This window comes from Spinacia oleracea, chromosome 6 (genome assembly GCF_020520425.1).
Source record: "Spinacia oleracea cultivar Varoflay chromosome 6, BTI_SOV_V1, whole genome shotgun sequence".
Taxonomy (NCBI): domain Eukaryota; kingdom Viridiplantae; phylum Streptophyta; class Magnoliopsida; order Caryophyllales; family Amaranthaceae; genus Spinacia; species Spinacia oleracea.
Genome location: NC_079492.1, coordinates 107,308,435 through 107,328,710, shown reverse-complemented (window position 1 = coordinate 107,328,710; position 20,276 = coordinate 107,308,435). Strand labels below are relative to the sequence as shown.

Genomic DNA, 20,276 nt, shown 5'->3' with positions numbered 1-20,276 from the left:
TGCGCACAGCAGGCACCAGCGGGACCGTCGACGAGAGTGTATCTGTTTTTAGGGAGACTTTGGTGGGTCTTGAAAGCTTAAAGCATGCGACAGCACAATATCGGTATTGGTTCATACCCCTCATAGAGGTTTATTTTGAATTAGCTAAAACTTGTTAGTGAACACTGAAATTACAGTAACATAATATTTCTATCTAGAGCCTAGAAAACTATTAGAAAGATCCTAGAAAGCACTAGATAAGCAAAATACAAGTAAAGGAATGTTGAATTCTAACACTTAGTCTCTTACATAATACAAGTAACAATAATTTGAACTACTCATCATACTTTATGCTCGTATCCTCCTACAAAATACAAGTAACAATCATTTGAAGACGGGGAAAGTAACATCCAAACAAAAATGGAGTCAATATAACAAATGTAAAGTGTTGACAATTTAGAAAGAATGAGGATATTGTGAGTCTCCTTCCACACAAAATGCAAGACTTTAGAAAATGACATATCACCTCACCATAAACAACGAGCAAAGGAATATCTTTTTCAGCTACCACCTTGAGTCGGTCACTAATCAATCTTATGCTATAATTAATCAGCTTAATAATCTAAACTTATGACTGACACTACCAATATAACTCTACCGTTAATCCTCGAACAACTAATAATCTTCTCACATTAGTCAACCTTCGTAAAACCCCAAAAGTCTCCCTCCTATTTCAATCAACCGCGCTCTGTCTACCTGTTACAGGCGCTGATGCCGTTAATCATCCATTTCTGTGAGCTAAAATGGAGCTTTTAATGCCATTCCCCTTCCCTGACCCAACCGTTGACCGGTGCTCCCGCTTCTCATCCTCCTCTTCTTCTTTCTCAATGGCGAGTTACGGTGCCGAATTGGAACGGCAAGCTAGTCGCGCCGAGTTGAACTCCAGGTTGACGGACATAGAAGAAGAAGAAGAAGAAGAAGGAGGAGGAAAAGGTGGAGAGAAGAGAGAGAAAGTGTATGTAGCGGTTGGAAAGTCGGAGGAGAAGACCGTTTCTTTGCTTCAATGGACGTTTCATAATTTCCGTTGCTGCGATATTTGCCTTGTTCATGTTCATCATCCCTCTTCTTTTATACCTACTCCCTGTAATATCTCTCTCTTCTTTTGTTCGCTTTACTTTTGGAATTTCTGCTGTTTATTTTCTGGAAATTTTATATTGGTAGTTTTCAATTTGGTTTTATCTGGTTGAAGTTGCTGAATTTGTTGAATTGAAATATGATAATTGAAATATATGCTTGAAGTACGATCTAGCGATTTCCTTTGATCGGAAATTTGATTGGATTGAATCATGCATAATGACTTCTTGCCAATTACTTAATGCTTGTCAATTTTAGCCATTTTTTCACAGTTTTGAGATGTCCGGAAAATAATGTGTTATATTCTAATTATAAATGAATTAAGGCTAGATTTTCAATTATTCCGCGGCTTAAATAGAGTGGTTGAAAGAGAATGGGAAGGAGACAGACATCTATTAGGCCACTATTACGGGTTTTCTGGTGAGATCATAGCGAATTCTTAGTGATGAGGAATTGAGACTATGTGGCTGTTAATTCCAGAAAGAAGGGGTAGTTGTCTTTTTAGAATGTTAATGTAACATCTTTCGTGGATTAAGGACTGGTTCTGTAATGATATTGGTCAGTAAAAAGAATATCAATGCAATAACTACCAAATATTGCTTGGCATTTTAATGTTTATATTGTATTTTGATTGATGGAATAGCTTTCAATATGGTGCCCCAAAAATGAATTTTCTTCCAGTTCATTTTCTGCTAGGTGAACCATGAGGTTACTCTTCAGATTTCTGACAGCATTGAGGACTGGGAGTATATACTATTAGAATATGGAAAGAAGTCAATGATCCCTTGAGTTAGGTCCTGTATATTGACAATTATCACCATAATATATGTCATATGTAAGCTAGGAACTAGGAAGGGGACAACATCTAAAGATATACCAAAAGTATTGAGTATCCTAAAGTTTATTCTAGAGAATATTGATAGTATCAGTGTGTCACTAATTTTCATGAATTTATACAAAAACTTGTTTACTGCAACATGAGTATGTCTCAAGGGTCATGATAGAAATTTATCTATAACTTACACCAATAGGGTTTCTATTTGACTGTGTTGTCATATTTGTTGGTTTTCCCTTTGATGCAGTAGGAAAACTACCAGCAACCCAAGCAAATGCAGTAGTGGTGGATGCATACAGGAAAGAAGAGAGAGAGAAAGTGAAGAAACTTCTCCGTGCTTACTTGGACTTTTGCTATAGAGCAAAGGTAAAGTTTCCTATTTGAAATAATGGCCGGTTACTCACTTACTCCATAGTCCGTACTAGTGCACAGTTTGCGACTTTTGTGTAATGCTTTAAGGTTTGATATAGGGATAAAGTGCATTGAATTATTAGAATCCCTCTCTCTTTTTATTGATTTAAAAGGACTTGCATGTTCTTTTATACAACTGGTTCCTCCTCATTATCATTTGAGGTAATTGCATAAGATTTTCCAGAACCTGCAAGATCAAGCTTGATCATCTGAGGAAACAAATGGCTTCCCTTATTGATGGAATTAACTCCGGCCAGATACTGATTGTGTTTAGGATGCCATTTGTATTACTTCCTCTTTGTTTCTTTATTGCTCATAACAAGGAGCAAACAACTCCGTCATCCTCCCAATAAGTTCCCTTAAAATGCTGCTAATCGGCCTGAGTTGTTTATCTGATGAGTGATAGCAGCATTTCTGTACAATTCACTGATATGTGGTGACTGGTTTATGCAGGTAAAAGCAAGCAGCATTATCACTGAAGATGATCAAATTCAAAAGGGACTCTTGAATCTGGTCATGAAATACGGCATGCAGAAGCTTGTTATGGGGTCAGTCCCTGAAAAGTACGTGTAACCTTTAGTTCAGGGCTACCTCCATGGTGTATGAGAAATGTGTTTAATGCAGCTACCGTCAATTTATTAGCTAATCAGCCACACTACACTTTACTTATCTATGTCACTTACATTATTCGTTTCTTTGTTTCTTCGCCCTTATGAAATTTTGTTTATTGATATTCAAACAATATGCTACAGCTGCGTGAAGGTGAAAAAGAATTCTCGTAAAGCAAGTTATGCTGCAAAAAGCGCTCCTGCATTTTGTGAGATATGGTTTATCCATAAAGGGAAACATGTATGGACAAGAGAAGCATTCGAGAAAGTCATAGTTTCTACAACTTATCAGGCAGATGAACCTAGGACGGATAGATTAAGGTCAAAATCTTTCCAGTACAAGGAGAATGATCGCCTATACAATCCTGTTAATCTTCGTTCTAGATCTTCTCATCTAAGCGTACGAGGCTCTGGGGTGAAAGATTGGAAAACGACAGAACTCACTGATGAGGATTTACTGCTACCTTGTTCAGGAAATCCTAGGCACCCTGGATATGCTCGAAGCTCAATCAGCAATGATTCTGCATCAAGTACATCCACGGAGATAAGGGTTTCATCTGATTCTGGTCTCAATTTGGAGGAAGAAAATCTGTATGGTCAGCTTTTGGAAGCAAAAGCAAGAGTTGAAACATCAAGAAATGAAGCATGTTTGGAATTTTTAAAGCGCAAAGAACTGGAAGCTGAAGCAATGAAGACAATGAGAAAGGTAATTTTATGATTTATGCCTTGTGAGTATTATCACTGTTATCCGGTTGCTGTTCAAGATTTTTACCTTCAAGTCATAAAGTTTACTATGAATCGAACTAAATTTACTGGCATTCTGGGATGCTCAAACAACTTCCATCTGGAAATAGTAGATTTGCACTGTTCCCTGGTTGACAAACAAGTTAACATTTTACTATCATTCAGGTCAGTCAGTTCTGGCTTCTCTTTCAGAATCTTGTTAGGAGTTCTTCCCTGGCGAACTGGAAGTAAAAGTCAAGAAAAGAACTAGATCTAAAAGATCCAAAATTTCCGGATACTGTTAGAGTGGGCACTAACAGTACCCGGAAATTTTATAAAGTTCAAATTCATGGAGACTTCTGTAGTATATGCTGTCATCATTTTTGTTTCGGAAAGCAATCAAAGAGATAGAATTGAGGGCGGATTGTGATTTTGGACTGAACCTATGGTTTATTGACACGTTGATTCAGGATGAAAGGAGACATGCTTAATGCTTATACTTTTTATGCTTGTCCTTCTTTTAGTGTTGTTATTTATTTGTTGTAATCAACCACTACATCCCATGTCTATCAACTTTTCACTCCACTTATTTGTGAGAGCTCTCAAAATTTTTGTGTTGTTTCTTTAGGTGAAGGAGTTTGAATCTCTTCAAACTCATGAAGCTGGGCTTAGAGAGGAAGCTGAAGTTGCTCTGAACATCTTGATGGATGAACAAGAAAGGCTATTTGAAGAGAGACTAAAAGTTACAGAAGAGCTCCAGAAGACCATGAGGAGTGTAGCTGTACTTGATAGTCGTGTCCAGGAGGCCAACCGCCGTGGTAATGAGGCAGCTGAGGAGTTGAAACTTATCCAAGTATGTGTTACAAGTCTATGGCAAGAAAAGAAAAATATTGAAAGACAAAAAATGGAAGCTGAACGCTGGCTTGAGAACTGGAGAAGTCGCAGGCGGACTGGTGGGTCGAACCTCCGTGGGTATAGAGGGCTTATGGATGACGTGCCTGAGTTAGTGGAATTTTCTCTATCGGATCTGCAATCTGCGACATGCAATTTTTCTGATAGCTTTAAGCTAGTTGAAGGGGGATATGGTAGCATCTACAAGGGAGAATTGCTGAGTAAAACTGTTGCCATACAAAGATTCCATGCACACAACATCCAAGGCCCATCGCAATTTCAGAAACAGGTTTTCCTTCTCTTTCTACTGCTCTTTGTTATACCGCATGTCCACATGTAATTTTATATTCATTTTGAGACACGCACCAAAGCGATCCGTGTAGTCCTGCCACAACATACAATCTTATAGGTGATCTCTTTACTCAATTCTGCAGCAGGAAACAATATCTTCCCTTGTTGACTTAACTCTTCTCTTGTTATTGTGGTCTTTAAATGGGTGGCTTGGTTGTGAGTGACCCCATTGGTCAAATCATATGAAATCATGGGGCTAACAATTTGGAGCTTTACTGTGGAAAATACACCAAATTGGCAGAAGCTGGTTGCTTTCTACATTCTAAGAACAGTGTTCTGTACATTTTTTTTTCAAGGGTCGTTAGCATTTTGCCAAAAGTCAACTTAGCTTTGAACAGAAATAAGGATGAAATGTGAGATTAAAAGAAGAAGAAGATGATGACGTCTGATTGATTAATATCTGGAAAACAGCATCGTTTGAGAGGCCTGCTCTCTCCCAAGCTGTAAACAAATTCCAAATAGTACTCCGTATTCAGCATGCCATTTCTCTCTCTCTCTCTCTCTAGAGCTTCTACCCTAACTAACTAACTAACTCTCTTCTTAAACTACTAAAAACATAATTATACTCCCGTTAGTGCCTCTGCCCTTCATGTTGATGCTTGGAAGTTGGAACATTTTAAATGTAGTGGAACAGAAGCTAACTAGGTTACTTGTTACCCTTGCTGCCTTGCAGGTTCAGGTTCTCGGCAAGCTACGGCACCCTCATTTGGTGACTTTAATTGGTGTAAGTCCAGAGGCCTGGTCTCTTGTTTATGATTATGTACCTAATGGGTGCCTCCAGTGGCGTCTTTTCCAGAAAAACAACATTGCACCACTTTCATGGAAAATCCGAGCTAGAATCATCTCTCAGATTTCAACTTCCCTTTTATTCCTTCATACTTCTCATCCGGAAAAAATAATCCATGGTGATCTGAAACTCGAAAGCATCCTTCTGGATTCTGATTTACATTGCAAAATCGGTGATTTTGGGTTCTCCAAGTTACTGTCGGAGGATACCCCTAGTTTCCCTAGTTTTCACCGTTATCCTGAACCTCAGGGTGCCTTCCCATATAGAGATCCAGAATTCTATAGAACAGGCAAATTATCGACGAAGTCCGATATTTATTCATTTGGCGTCATTATATTGCAGCTACTGACTGGACAACCTCCAGTAGGATTGATAGCTAATGTCCGTAGAGCAATTTCCGGTGGAAAGTTAGATTCGATCTTGGATTCATCTGCAGGGAATTGGGGACCATTTGTGGCAGAGAAATTGGCAGATGTGGCTTTGAGGTTCTGTGAACAGAATTGTCGGGTTAGGCCAGATCTGACACCCTCCCTGGTGAAAGAGCTTCAACAGCTCCATATCTCAAAAGAGCGGCCGGTGCCATCTTTCTTTCTGTGTCCTATCCTTCAGGTCAGTGAGCTAATTGCCTATCACCTGTTTCATGTTTGTTCGCAATATGGATATTTATGATCTTGAGTTCCTCAAGCTATGTGACTCCATTTGCTATGGAAGGTTTTGAATTAGAGGCATGATGTTAACTTTTACACGGTCTCTCACTTATTTATTTATTTTTTTGAGACAATTGAGCTAAAATTTCCCTTGAAGAGCTGGAAAAAGAAACAGAACCATAGTGTTAAACCCTGGAAAGGTCCTTCACGTATACTCTCTGCAAGAAGCCAAGAACTGTTTTATTAGGCCTAGAATTTTCTGTACAAAAAGTCTTTTCCAGATTATTTTATTTTGACTGCAGGAATTATTTGCACATCAAATATTCGTATTTTTAGTTTTAATACTACGTAAAAGGAGTGATGCTTTTTCAAATAATAGCCAAGCTGTTATAAGGTTCCGTGATCAGCATCTCAAAGTGATTGTCACAGAGAGAAACCGTTCTATGAAATATCACAGAGAGAAACCGGTCTGTGGAGTCATATTTGTGCATCAATTGAGAGGAATTTATACATAATTCTGCATTAACTTGTCCACTAACCAAAACTGTGACATGAATAGTTTGCTTAAAATCAATCTGTGACAGGAATTGCTGAATGTGTCATACATCAATCTTTTCCTATTGATTTTTACATTTATATATTTGTGCTGGTGGTCTTTGCATAACCTTCCAGTAATCCTTCACCTTTCTATTCAGGAAATCATGTGTGACCCTCAAGTAGCAGCTGATGGGTTTACCTATGAGGGAGAGGCCATACGCGAGTGGTTACTAAATAACCGGGAAACTTCACCTATGACCAATTTGAGATTGGATCATCTGCATCTTACTCCAAACAATTCGTTGAGGCTAGCTGCTCAAGAATGGCTGTGCAAATACTGAATGTCCATGTGCGTCTGCGGTCAATCTTTGTTAATAACCTTGTACAGATATAATACTAACTAGGTTTGCTTCCGGAGTTGTAGATGGTGCAATCATGTCTCTGTATTTGAAAGTTTAGCCCCTGATGAGAAACTGGGAAAACGTAAGATAAGGGGTGCAAGGAATGTAAGTACAGTAATTGCTTCTTCTGTAATCTTTCTGAAACCCAAGAAAATGTGAAGTTAGGTAGATTATATACTCTAGTGTTTATACCTTTTGTTGAAAATAGCACAATAAACTGAGACATTTCTAGCCATATAGCATTATCCTTCTCTAATACGAAGTATTAATGATCACTGATAACCATTTACATTATTTGGTGTCTAGTATTCCATGATCTTTGATAAGTGATAACCAAAGGTTAAACATTTTGGAATTTAGACAGTCTAGCATAGTAACATACTAACATGTTTTTTGTATCATATACAAGTATATAACCTGGAGATTATGCGCGCAAACCTGTAATTAAAATACAGAAAACGGATTCATCTGTTTTTAATCCTCTTTCGCAGCAGACAGCAATGACACTCTGCTTTGTTCCACAGTCCCGTTAAAAGGATGATTTTCCTCTTCAATTAACACCCCACCATTAGTTTCATCCAAGAGAAGATTTTTCTCCCCTGTATTATTGTTCCAAACATCCAAATCTCCATTCCCTGTATCATTTTTCGGTGCCTTATTTTCTTTCAAAAACCTCTTTACAGTTCTGGGTTTATCAGCTTTAACATCATCATCCAGAAAGAATAATCGAGGCTGATTGTACGTAAACTTCTCCGGTGGATTCGTCTCATTTCCATGCTCATTGAACTGGGAATGACTTCTTCCATATGTAGTAAGTGAGTCTTCAAGTGGAGAGGTTGATGTTACAGAAAAGCTACCAAACCCTTTGATCTCTCTTGTTAGCTTTCTAGCATGCTCTCTTTCTTGTTTTAGGAGAGCCCCCTTTTGGAGCAACTTCAGCACTCTCTCTGATTTCTTCCTCACAGCAAGGCCCCAATTAAATCTGTGTAATGAATAATAATAATTAAAAAATTAAAAAAAAAAGTGAAGTATAATTCCCATTTTAGATAACATAATATTGAGATGATTAATTTGCCCACCCTTTTTCATCAACATGCTGAAAAGTTTCCATGTTATTGATGATGAATTTCTCTGTTTGAAACTCTTCTGCAACACTTTCTGGCCCATGAGTGAGCAAGTGCTCTAATACTATCAAAGCATTGTAAGATTCCCTCCAATTCTTTCTGTCAAAATTTGATAATCTGACCACAAATCAAAGTATTCAAAAGACATTCAGATCATAGGAATTCAAGCACTGTGTGAGGAGTGAGGACTGATTAAGTAGATACTTAATTATCATGAAAGTGATTAGGATGATGGTGAACAAGAAAAGAACATACTTGTTATGCAGAATGTCCACAATCCTCCAATAATCATCGACATCGAAAGCAGCCCGTGATATTAAACCTAGGATTCGAGTATCCGGTGACCATGGATTAGCATTTGTTGCTTCTTCTGCCATCCTGTTTATTGTTTAACAATCAAATAAATAAAACACAGTCTAACATTTAGAAAACTTAAAAAGAAACAAGTAAAGATCTTACAACTGGGCAGGGGTAACATCTGTAAGAACCAATCTAGCAGTTTTAATCTTCTCCTTGATGAAGAAAGAGGCTTGCTTTTTTAATTCAAGGAAAGAATGTCTGCTCATATTGCTACAATTATTGCTGTCAAAGCCTAAGATTGACATGTTTATCTAAAACAAGATGATTATTAAAAGTAACATATGAGATACAAACAATTAACAAACTAACAAATGAGATACGAGTAATAAATAAAAACAACGGGGTGGATTAGTGATGGTGATTAAGCATAATATTACATAAGAAAATGAGGTAAGGAATGTTGTTTAGTTTGCAACTAATCCACTAAGGAGGTTTTATTCAACCTCTACATAACACATACAGTGTTATGTTTGGTAAAACTAAAGGCTGACGATTTCAAATAGAATACTCTATTTTTGTGGAAGAAATTCAAGGGTTTGCAATATTTTAGTCTAAAAGTTGGGTTTTGATGACTCTTTTTAGTCAAACTTGGAAACCGATTCTTAAGTTTGGACTTTTTTGAGTTTCAAGGTTGTGAGCCACGTTCATTTATACGAAGTACTAGTTTTTGGCCGGTGATCGGTGTACGTGTGATTTTATATTCGGTTATTTGAAAATGAATTCGAAGTAGTTATATTTGTTTTTTAGTTAGTGAACATAAGATATTCTAATTCTTCGTACTTTGTATGTTACTTGCGTCTAGTTTGTACTAGTATATTACCTAGTTATATGTACGTATTATGTCTATATAGTACGGAGTATTCAATTACTTTGTACATGATAATGTTTTTGAGTTCTTACCTCCTTGCAGGTTGCAGCCTTATATTAACCTGGTTTGTTTTATTGAGAGACAAACCTTAAGATGGTAAGAGTAAATATCCTCTCTGTGTCTAGAGCACCAACTTGACCAATGAACCAACTTGTATTGGAAGGAGAAAATGGCCGTCTAGTTTAAATTCTTATCCATTTAGTTCCTTTTTTGTTATCAAAGCATTTCATATTTTAAAATGTAGGTTTTTCTCACTTTCGGCTAGCTACATTGAATTTAAAGAAAACACACGAGAAAATAAAACTATGTTTACATATAAAAATATGTTGATGTATTTGTTGAATTGAAGGGGAAGAGCAATGAGGAGGGGATCGAAAATTGATCATATGATGATAGTTAAGGAAGAAGAAACGGGGATCGGGAGGGGAATGAGAGAGAGATCTGAAAAGAGATTCGATAAAAGGAGAACGTAAAGTGATAAAAAAAATAAATTATTTTGATATAAATGGAGAGCTTATACGATAAAATGACAAGTGTCATGTTGTTTTATATTTTTTATTTTATTACTCATGGGATATGAGAAAATCAAGGACAACAAACATGGGGATTTAGTGAAAAAAAAAAGCATTTTTTTAGTAATATAAGTTATATAACGAATTTTCTGACCCTTCACTAAAGAAAGAAAAATATTTCATTAAATCAAGTTCATAAGTTTCACATTTAAAAAAATGTTGATAATCCTACCTCCAAAAAAAGTCAGAAGTGGGCCCTGGGGTATTAGGACAAGTGGACAACAAAAGCACACAGCCCAATATCGATTTTTAAAGACCCACAATGGCCACAAGCTTGAGAATTTGGCCCTTAACATGAAGCATTAGGCAGGTCACAATGTGGATTTGGTAGGCCCTAAAAGTCAAAACAAAAGGGATGTCCTTAATGAAATTGGGCCAAGCAAAGTAAGAAAAGGACTAAGTCATAACCATTATTAATAGCCGAGGTTTGTTGTACACTACTTGTACAAAGGTACACCATAATTACATATTTAAGCTGCCAATTGTATGATTAATTACCAATGACACCGCGAATCGGATTGGTTTTCTCTCTAAAAACTTCTTATGTTCTCGTGAGAACTTAAACGTTGAATTTTCAATACAGCGGTTCAAATATAGATGATAAAGAGGGCAGAGGCTAATGTAGCCATGTAGGTGTTTCAATCTAAAGATGAAAACGGCTAAAAAACCGACAAAAATATAGTTGGTGAATGGTGAAGAATTGTACTTAAATAAATAAATAAAGGGCCCTTCTATAAGAGTCGCCTCCACCAAGTCGCCGGAGTCAAAATGGATAGTAATGTTGACATGGCCGAGTCTACTAGGGCAACGTCGAATTCACAAGAGTTGTTTTTTTTTCCGAATTTTTTTTTCAGTAACTTATGTTTTTTTGGCTTGTATCATGGTACATGCTTATGAATTTTAAGCTTGTACCATGGTACAGACTTATGAATTTTTAGCTTCGACCATGGTATAGACTTATGCAGTTTAAGCTCGTATCATGGACGGAGCTTAAAATTCATAAGTCTACGCCATGGTACGAGCGTAAACTGCATAAGTCTATACCATGGTCGGAGATAAAATTTTATAAGTCTATAATTTTTTATTTCAAGTAGATTAAATCAAATTCAACAGCAAATCAAAACCTTAAATAATATAGACTTTTGCATATTAAGCTAACACCATGGCGTAGACTTATGAATTTTAAGCTCCGTCCATGGTACAAGCTTAAACTGCATAAATCTATACCATGGTCGAAGCTAAATACTCAAAAGTCTGTACCATAGTATAAGCTTAAAATTCATAAGAATGTACCATGGTACAAGCTAAAAATGCACAAATTTCTGAAACTTTTTCCGACAAAAAAATAAAATAAAATTCTGTAAGAGCGATTTCCTTCAATATTGTTTCAAGATTCATAAATTTTCAAAATACGCTACTTTTTCACTTATTTTCCACTCTACCGTCCACGTCAGCAAGAAAGCCGGTCTAATTTTTTTTTATAAAATCTACAATAAACCGCTATCTGAAACAGCGGTCTTATGTATTTAATGAACCGCCATTTAAGGTAGCGGTTAACCCCTTATAAAACCACGCGGCTTTATAATAAAACCGCACAATTTTATTTTAAAGCAAACCGTTATCTTATATCATTGAACCGTCATCTGAGATAGCGGTTTGCTTTAAAACAAAACCCCCATCTCAGATGGCGGTTCAACGCTGAACCGAAAAAAAAAAAACATTTATTTCTCCCTTGCTGACGTGGACGGTATGGTAGGAATTAAGTTAGAAAGTAACATATTTTGGAAATTATTGAACCTTTATGGATATTGAAGGAAATCGCTCAAAATGTAAATTGTATTACATTTAACTATTTCAATGGTAAAAATGTAAATTATACTTCGTACTACATTTAACTATGTCATTTCATTTTGTATCAATGATGAATCCAAAGGTAGTTAGCAGTTGGACAACAAATGGACGGAAGTTTATCTATTTATTACATGCAATTTACTAATTCTGCCTCTTCCACTCAAATATAGTAATGTACCTACCAATGTCACATTTAAATTCTAGTCTTCAACTACTTTCATCACTTTAGGTACCTACCTTATTCCGAAATTTATTTTAAGTTGTTTTGATTTTTTTAATGCGTCATTTTGATTTTTATACTATTCTGTATTTTTTAAGTGAAAAAAAATACTCGAAATTAGACCTACATAATTTCAATGCCATGCTGTGAATGGGTTTAACTGTTTCAATAATTCATTCAATCGTATTTTGCTTTTAAAAAGAAAAAAAAACAGTAAATTAAATTTGATAAAGAAGAAAAAAAAAAAGTCAACAAACAGTAAATAAGAAGAAAGAAAATAGTGGGACACTATAGATTAATGATGATAGCACTTCATGGATGACCTAAGTTATTGAAAACCTAATCTTGATGCTGTCCATTTCTTAATTCAGACAAAACATAGAGCATAAGCAATTAGGGAGTAGGGACATTATAGAAAGCATGATTAACAAAGAAATCGGGATTAATTAAAATAATGAGAGATAATTATAGATATTTGACTCTACAAAATTAATTAAGTCCTAGTACGACTTTTAATTCATTTGGTAATGACTTGTTTTGCACTATTAGTTCTCTCTTTATGTACTCAACTACTCCTATTACTCCACTTGTACAACCACATTTCAATTTTTCCACGAAAGAAGCAAACCCAACAAATTTTCGAACTTTTGCGTACCAACTCAACCTCTCAATTGAATCAATTCTTCTAATCACTTGCAAGCTCGGACACATGCTCTGATACCATGTAAAGTTATCAAGTTAGAGAAAACGAGTAAAGAGACTAAAGACTAAAGACACTGCTTAGACACTATACAAATCATTAAGATTGGATTCGGTTAAGGCCGGCTTAATTCAAGTGATAAATACGAAGTATTATATAAGCTTTGATCAGTTTCAGAGTCGTGATCAAGTCACGTAATTATGGATATTAGGTCAAGTAATTATGGTCGGGTAATTAATTCCGGTCTACTTAAAGGAGAGTTTACCAAATTTGCAGAAAATTTAAGACAAAAAAAAAAAAAAAAAGGAAACAGTGTAGGGTGTGTGGTTAAAGGTGAAATCTACAGTTTGACATAACAAAAATACCAAAAGAAGAAGAAGAAATCAAAGAAAAAAAACAGGGACCATGTTTCTAAAATTGGGTATTGTCAATTTTCAGTGGGATTTTTCAACTCCCGAACAGTTACAGGACCACTGCATCTATCTTTCACATTAGGTCAACCTGGAAATCTGGGCACTAACAAAGAACCTATAAATGATGCTTCTCGTTCTGGCTCAGATTTGGATTTAGATATGGCATCCTAAAGTAAACTCATAATATTCATTTTTTTTATGCTTTCTGTTTTCAAATGTTTATCATTAATATTTATTTTGTTATGCTTTCTGTTTTCAAATGTTTAATGGTCAAGATTACAACCCATGGCTACACAGTCTTAGTCCTAATATGATTTGGAGTCAGATTAAAAAAATCGCCCATGGAACATGAAACAAGAAAAATAAAAGGTAATGTCAAAGAGGGCAAAAGGTAGTTTTCAAATGTTTAATGGTCAAGATTATGAATAAAATTTTATATATTAATGAAATATATTCAGAAATTACAGCTTTAAATCTTAAATCTTAAATCTTAAAATCTTAATATCAAGATAATGATTTCCCTCAAGCATAAACTACCTCTTTATGTCTATGTATACATTTCCCATCACCCTGTTATGTGGGTGACAAGGAAAAAAAAAAGAAGTTTGCAAAATGTTGTTGTTCTCCTAGGTTCCTCTACATGATGTACCATTTTGTAGAATGTTATACACATGATCTCCATATCCTGCCTTCGAAGGATATGATGATGATGGAGACATCGTCATGGTACCTGCGCCGATCTCCTTGAGGGATTTCTAGCAACTCGTGGAAATCCATACCTGCATGCATATATGACATTAACAATATGAATTACTGTTAATTGATCTAAGAATGTATTTTACTAGTTGGCAAAGGATTGAAAGTTTACCAGCTTTCTTTGCTGCACGAAACAAAACTTCCTCAACCAAATGTTGAGCCGGGTCGCCTTCTGGGTACAATGAAATGAAGAGCTCCACTTCAGCAACGACTTCTTCGTTTGTAAAGTACTGATAAAGACCGTCAGATGATAATATCAAGAACTGATCCTTGGGGCCTAATCTGTGGTGATATAAGAACGGTAGGCAACTAATATATGGTGAAGTACCGACGTAGTCTATTCTGAACACCTCCAGAAGCGCATCATTCCATTTAGGCTGCACCATTACAAACGAACAAATTCATTCAAACAACATCGATCCAACCTTAGCTTGTTTTAGGCCAAGAGAAGAACATAGTCTTAATCCTAAACATAATCACGTCAAACCAACAAGGTTTATAGTTTTATACTATACATTTGTCTTGTTAATCATGCATTCCAACCCATTTTCAGTTTTGAATTGTTGACCACAAACATCACGTTTGTAGTTGCAGCAAGCTAGAGAAGGACACAAGAGTGATGAAAATGGAAAAGAAAATGTGATAAATTAGGTAAACTGAGTCCGACTGCAATAAATTGGGAAAGGTGGTTGCATTCGAATCAGGTGCTCGTCTTCCCAACTAAATGTAATCAATGATAAACAACTACTCTACATTGTTTTAAGTTACCAACAAATAACAGGCAATATCATGTCATCATCTTCAAATTGTCAACTTTGGTATACTATTAATCAATCAATAATCGTTGTCAACTACAAAACGTGCAATCACAGTGAATACACGTATCGCTTAAGTGGGTGATTATACCTGTTTAAGAAAACCAGCACCAAAAGCCCTAGTGACCTTCAATGAACCTTTAACACGATCATTAACGATAGCAATTGCGTCATCTGGGTGTTCGTCTCTAATTCTTTGCACTTCCTGAAACAAATAATAAGTAATCTTAGCAACTAACTAATTAACCCAAATCACTATGGAATATTTCAATTATGATTCCAACAATTGATTCATTTACCTCTTCAACACAAGTACTATGATCCTTAGTAAGTTGGAAAGTTTTAAGACTAGGTTTCACACCATCTGTTACTGTTACTTCAAAGTCATACAGTGATTCCTCATTAATCCTTTCCAAATCCTGATCAATTTTACCAAGTCTTAGATCTGGCTCTTTATTTTGTGCCAAAACTGCTCTACTATCCCCAACATTCATCAAATAAACATCTTCCCCTTTCATCAACATACCAACAACACAAGAACCCATTAAGGCCAACTCAGGATTTTCATCCACCATCTTATCAGCAATGTCCAAATAAGCTTCCTCCGTCTTCTTCAAAGCACGAGACAACGTCCTTAAAACATCGCTATGATTAATCGATTTACCATCTGAATCATTCCTATTCCATTGCTCTTTCAACCTTCTATCAAGCTCTAATCTTTCTCTATCCCATTCACACTTCCACCTCCTTTGATTTTCCTCCCATTTCTTAGTTGCCCCTTTGAACTTACTCTTTGATGAATTCTTTCCTTTTTTAACATTCAATTCCCCACCACTTATACTACTTTCTGGGTAATTTTCGCGCTCGAAGAACTCGTAAGCTTCAATATCAGAACTACAGCTACTACTTCTACTACTATTACTGCTACTCTCAGAAGAACAACAGCTGTTATTAGGAAGATTTGATGATGATGATGATGATGATGAATCAAACTTACTGTTATCATCCCATAACAAACCCTTTAGCTCTTTCTGAACATTTGAGTACAAATTTGATAGTAAGAAATCCGTTGCATCAGGGCCGTTAAATCCATCATAAATCCCAACAAAAACCCACCCATGTTCTTCTGATACAACCACATGTACACGATCCTCCCCTGCTTTCCCCTGTGCCCACTGAAGATTCTGACTTTCCCATGAATCACTCTCACCTATACTCATCTCCGAGCTCATGTTCAAGCTTCCACTTATCTCGGGCCCTAGCCCGGACCCGGATCCACCAACGACCCAGTTATCCTGACCGACGCCGCCGTTACCTTTTACCGGGGCAACCGAGCTTTGCCCGAACGTCTTTGCAATCGCTTGTCGGAGCCCCCGGATCAGGGACCCGGACCGCTTCTTAGGCTTGAACCCGGCCCATGTTCCTTGTACAGATAAGCTCCGATCGAGTGGCCCAGAGAAGAGAGCAGGGCCTACACGATCGAGCGGGCCGGACAAGAACCCAGCTCGCTCAATGGGTCCCGACAAGAACCCGCGATCGATGGTGATTGGGCCGGAGAGTGGACCCGAACTGAGGGAGGATCCACGGGGTATAGGCTGAAGTGGGACGGAGGAGAAAGAGGTGGAGCTCTCGAAGAAAGCAGCAGTTGCTGACGCGGCAGTGGGGTCCGCCACGAAAGCGGTGGAAAGCGGCGTGGAGGTATTTGCCGAGACAGATGCACCGGATATCGACCTGAAAATTGAAACACCAGCCGCCGCAGACTCTTCCGAGTGGATCTTCGAGGAAGCAGAGTGAGATATCCGGGCCGCCGGATCGGGCCGGACATAGCAGAAGGAATGGCCCAATCCCTCGTCATACTGGTCCATGTACATACCAGGTTCCTGCTTATAAACCCGTCGGGCCTCGCCGGAACCAGTGAAACATATTCCGATTTTGCCAATGGAATTACCCATTTTTATCGTACTTCACAACTAAAAATCAAATCAGCAAACAAATGGGTTTTAATTTAAATAAATTCTGTAATGATCTCAATTATATTGTAGGGTATCTGAGGATGGTGATTAAAATGAAAGATTAGAGTAGTATTTTCATAGCTAATGAAGAAATGAAGGTGTAAAATGTGGAAAATGGAGGAGAGAGAAAGAAGAAGTTTGTTGGAGGAGAGAGAATAGGCGGGGAAGGAGAGGGAGAGAGAAATGGAAAGAAATAAGGAGAGAGTTGACTTTTGAGTAAAAAGAGAGAGAAGTGTTGAAATGAAATTGGGGTGGATGCTTCTTCATTTATTTATTTTTGTTTTTATATTTTTGTTTCGGAGTTATTTTTGTCAATTTACTTTATTTATTTAATTAGAAAAGTAAAAGTTTAGGTGGTACTCCCTCCGTTCCGGAATACTCGACCCGATTTGACCGGCACAGAATTTAAAGGACTTGAATTGACTTATTTAATTTAATAGGTAGTAGTTAATGGTGGGGTATTATTTTAACGTAGTTAGTGGGAGGTGGGTTAAGAGATGGGGTTGGGGGAGAGTAGGGGTTGAATTTTTAATTATTTTTTGTATGGAGTAGGGGTAGGTGGGTTAATAGGGGTGGAGTGAGAAATAATATAATATTGTTAAAATATTTCCATTTTTAGAAACAGGTCAAGTATTAAGGGACGGCCCGATAAAGAAAACAGGTCAAGTATTCCGGGACGGAGGGAGTATGACAATAGTTGCACTAATACTAAATTACTAATGTGTATGAATGTGAAGTGTGGGATACTTTAAGCAAAATGGTCAGGTTAGCGTTGACTAGTTATGATCCCTAAGCCACGCACTCTTCTTTCCTACGGAGTATCATTATTTATGGGCTGCGGCCTTGCTTCATTATCATTTTTAGTCAACTTTTTCATTAGCAACAAACACTCGATCAAAATATTAAAAAAGAAAAAAACAAACAAACAAACAATCACTTGTTCAAAATTGTTTTATTAGAGGAAACTATTTTATCAAGTATTGGTCATATTGTTTTAGGTAAGGGTGAACCAATCCGGTTTGATGGGGTTCGGATGAAACTCAAATTAAACCGTAAAAATACGGTTTGACATTTGTCAAATTAAACCAAATTACATATCGAATCGGACCAAACCAAGCAACATTAGGGCAAGATTAGCGTTAGTATAAACAATAGTCTGAGCAATAGTCTTACTGGGTATTAAACTAAGACATTCCATTTAATGGGAGAGTATTACAAAAGTCTGAGCAAATACCAAGACTCTACTTAAGACGTTTAAACATTAAATTATCTATTGTGTATATTCGCGATGATGGGTGATTGGTGGGATGGGAATCATGATCGGCTCATGAATCAATCAAGAATCGAGATATGTTGATCTCATACATGTCAAAGTGAGCCTCATTTTCTTTTTAATATTATGACTAATAGGTTAGAATACGTTGTAAACTAGTTTTACAATTGTGACATTTATAATAAATATAAAAAATTGTGATTATATTCAACATAGGCGTGTCAAATACAATTGTTTGACCAGAATTATAACACACCATATTATTTATATACATAAATAATGCAAAGCTTGTGATACTAAAAAAAATAAAAAAGGAAAAAGGAAACAACGTTTACTCCATTAAAAATTTGAAACATTGATGTGATTCTAGAAAAGATTGGATTGTGTTTTTACCAAATTTATTGTTGTATTTACTCAAGCCCGCTATTCATTAAAAATTGACTACGCAGTACGAGTTAACAACTTTAGAAATTTACTTTATAACAAATAAACCATTACATTACTTACGTTGTTCAACATGTTTGAACTAAATATTTGTATGCTACGGTGGCGGCTACATGTGGGCCTAGGTAGGTCATGCCTAGGGGCGGTGCCAGTAAGGGTTCAGCGGGTTCAACTGAACCCTTACTGGACAGGGAGAAGCATTATATACTTTTAACCGCTACATTGTATCACAAATGAACCAAGTAGTGCAGTGGTTTTGAGATCAGTATCTTACACAAAGATCTAGGGTTCGATCCCTAGCGTGCTCCCATGCTTTATTTATTTATTTTTCCTTTCCTCTTTTTTTGTTTTCCTTTTACACTTGAAGAAAAACTCCAGTAACTTTCTTGTTTACTAATTACTTTTTGAAAATTTATTCATGAATTAGGTTTGAAACTTTGAATATTTTGGTGTAAATAAATTGCTAACTTGGAATTAAAATTAAAATTTATGATTTTGAATAGATGGATATGAGATGAAGGTTTAGCTTAAAGATTGTGTCACAAAAAATTTCTGCTTGTTTTTTTACCAAATTCAAGACCACTTCAACCACCTTTAAATGAACATCCAACACCACAAAATGAAGCTCTAATACAAGAAAATGAAAACTCGAGGAGTTCAATTATAGTTTTTTTTAGTGTTATTGTAATAGAACACGTGTACAACCGAATTGTTAGTTATAAATTGAATTTCGGATTATAATGTATGATTTTGTTATGCGTTTGAAAATTCCGAACCCTTATGCATAGAATCCTGGCACCGCCACTGCATGCCCCCCTAAGATTGTAGAATATCTATATATATCTATCTTCTATATATTATACTAAAATAGAGGAAATTAATGTGGTGATGACAAATGTCACTCATTGATTGTCCTCTCTTATAGATACAGAAGAATATAAAAATAAAATAAAATATTTGATTCTATAATTATTTTGTTAACATTTACCTCAAAAATATATTTGATTCTCTTTTCCTCAAAATAATAAAAAATATATATCATTCTATACATATGTAATTTTAAAAAAAAAAATTATATATGAATGAAAAGGTAGATGAAAATGTTATGTGGGGGCCACAATAACGGTAATATATCTGACATTTTATCTTCTTCCACGATTTCATTTATAGACGTAATTTAATACTCCATCCGTTATTTTTATAGACATAATTTAATACTTCATCCGTTACTTTTTGCTTATTTTTAGTTTTTTTTTACATCGGATAACTGTACGTACATTATTAAAAAAGTTCACGAATTACAACTAATACCAAAACTACTTAAGCTTTGGGGGCCGATCAAGACCCTTACACATCCAAAGCTACTAAGATGAGCTCTACCAGGTCTTACAAACCACTTACAACGTAAAAAATTATAATTACAGAGATAGTAATCGCCTTGTAATCTAACTCTCAATTGTTGAAGTCATCCTCCACATTCCTATTCCCTTGTCCACTTGGGCCAAAACTTGGGCAACGAACACTAAGTAGAACCCCTTTAAACTCGTAGCATTCATTGGACAAA

General features: G+C 36.2%; 3 protein-coding genes across 6 annotated transcripts; 1 reads left to right on the top strand and 2 right to left on the bottom strand.

The window, feature by feature from the left end:
* Positions 1-527: 527 nt before the first annotated feature.
* Positions 528-7,560, top strand: LOC110781925 (U-box domain-containing protein 33). 3 transcript variants are annotated; one of them, XM_056830796.1, is made up of 8 exons: positions 528-1,122; positions 2,196-2,314; positions 2,813-2,922; positions 3,112-3,673; positions 4,319-4,870; positions 5,606-5,656; positions 6,062-6,328; positions 7,062-7,560. In XM_056830796.1, exons 1-8 carry the CDS (start codon positions 783-785, stop codon positions 7,242-7,244), a joined length of 2,184 nt encoding a protein of 727 aa, XP_056686774.1. In that variant the 5' UTR covers positions 528-782; the 3' UTR covers positions 7,245-7,560. The 3 variants fall into 3 exon arrangements, with proteins under 3 accessions (XP_056686774.1, XP_056686773.1, XP_021841662.2); XM_056830795.1 differs by having other exon boundaries at positions 530-1,122; positions 2,813-2,907; positions 5,606-6,328; XM_021985970.2 differs by having other exon boundaries at positions 533-1,122; positions 5,606-6,328.
* Positions 7,234-9,968, bottom strand: LOC110781926 (epsin-3). 2 transcript variants are annotated; one of them, XM_021985972.2, is made up of 5 exons: positions 8,888-9,301; positions 8,684-8,806; positions 8,384-8,545; positions 7,743-8,286; positions 7,234-7,365 (listed from the first exon to the last, which is right to left on the bottom strand). In XM_021985972.2, exons 1-4 carry the CDS (start codon positions 9,031-9,033, stop codon positions 7,779-7,781), a joined length of 939 nt encoding a protein of 312 aa, XP_021841664.1. In that variant the 5' UTR covers positions 9,034-9,301; the 3' UTR covers positions 7,234-7,365; positions 7,743-7,778. The 2 variants fall into 2 exon arrangements, with proteins under 2 accessions (XP_021841664.1, XP_056686775.1); XM_056830797.1 differs by lacking the exon at positions 7,234-7,365 and adding an exon at positions 9,689-9,968 and having other exon boundaries at positions 7,590-8,286; positions 8,888-9,039.
* A 3,863-nt stretch (positions 9,969-13,831) lies between these two features.
* LOC110781927 (probable protein phosphatase 2C 4) lies at positions 13,832-17,247 on the bottom strand. The gene is made up of 4 exons (XM_021985974.2): positions 15,283-17,247; positions 15,075-15,188; positions 14,281-14,545; positions 13,832-14,191 (listed from the first exon to the last, which is right to left on the bottom strand). Exons 1-4 carry the CDS (start codon positions 16,933-16,935, stop codon positions 14,076-14,078), a joined length of 2,148 nt encoding a protein of 715 aa, XP_021841666.2. The 5' UTR covers positions 16,936-17,247; the 3' UTR covers positions 13,832-14,075.
* Between the last annotated feature and the right edge of the window lie 3,029 nt (positions 17,248-20,276).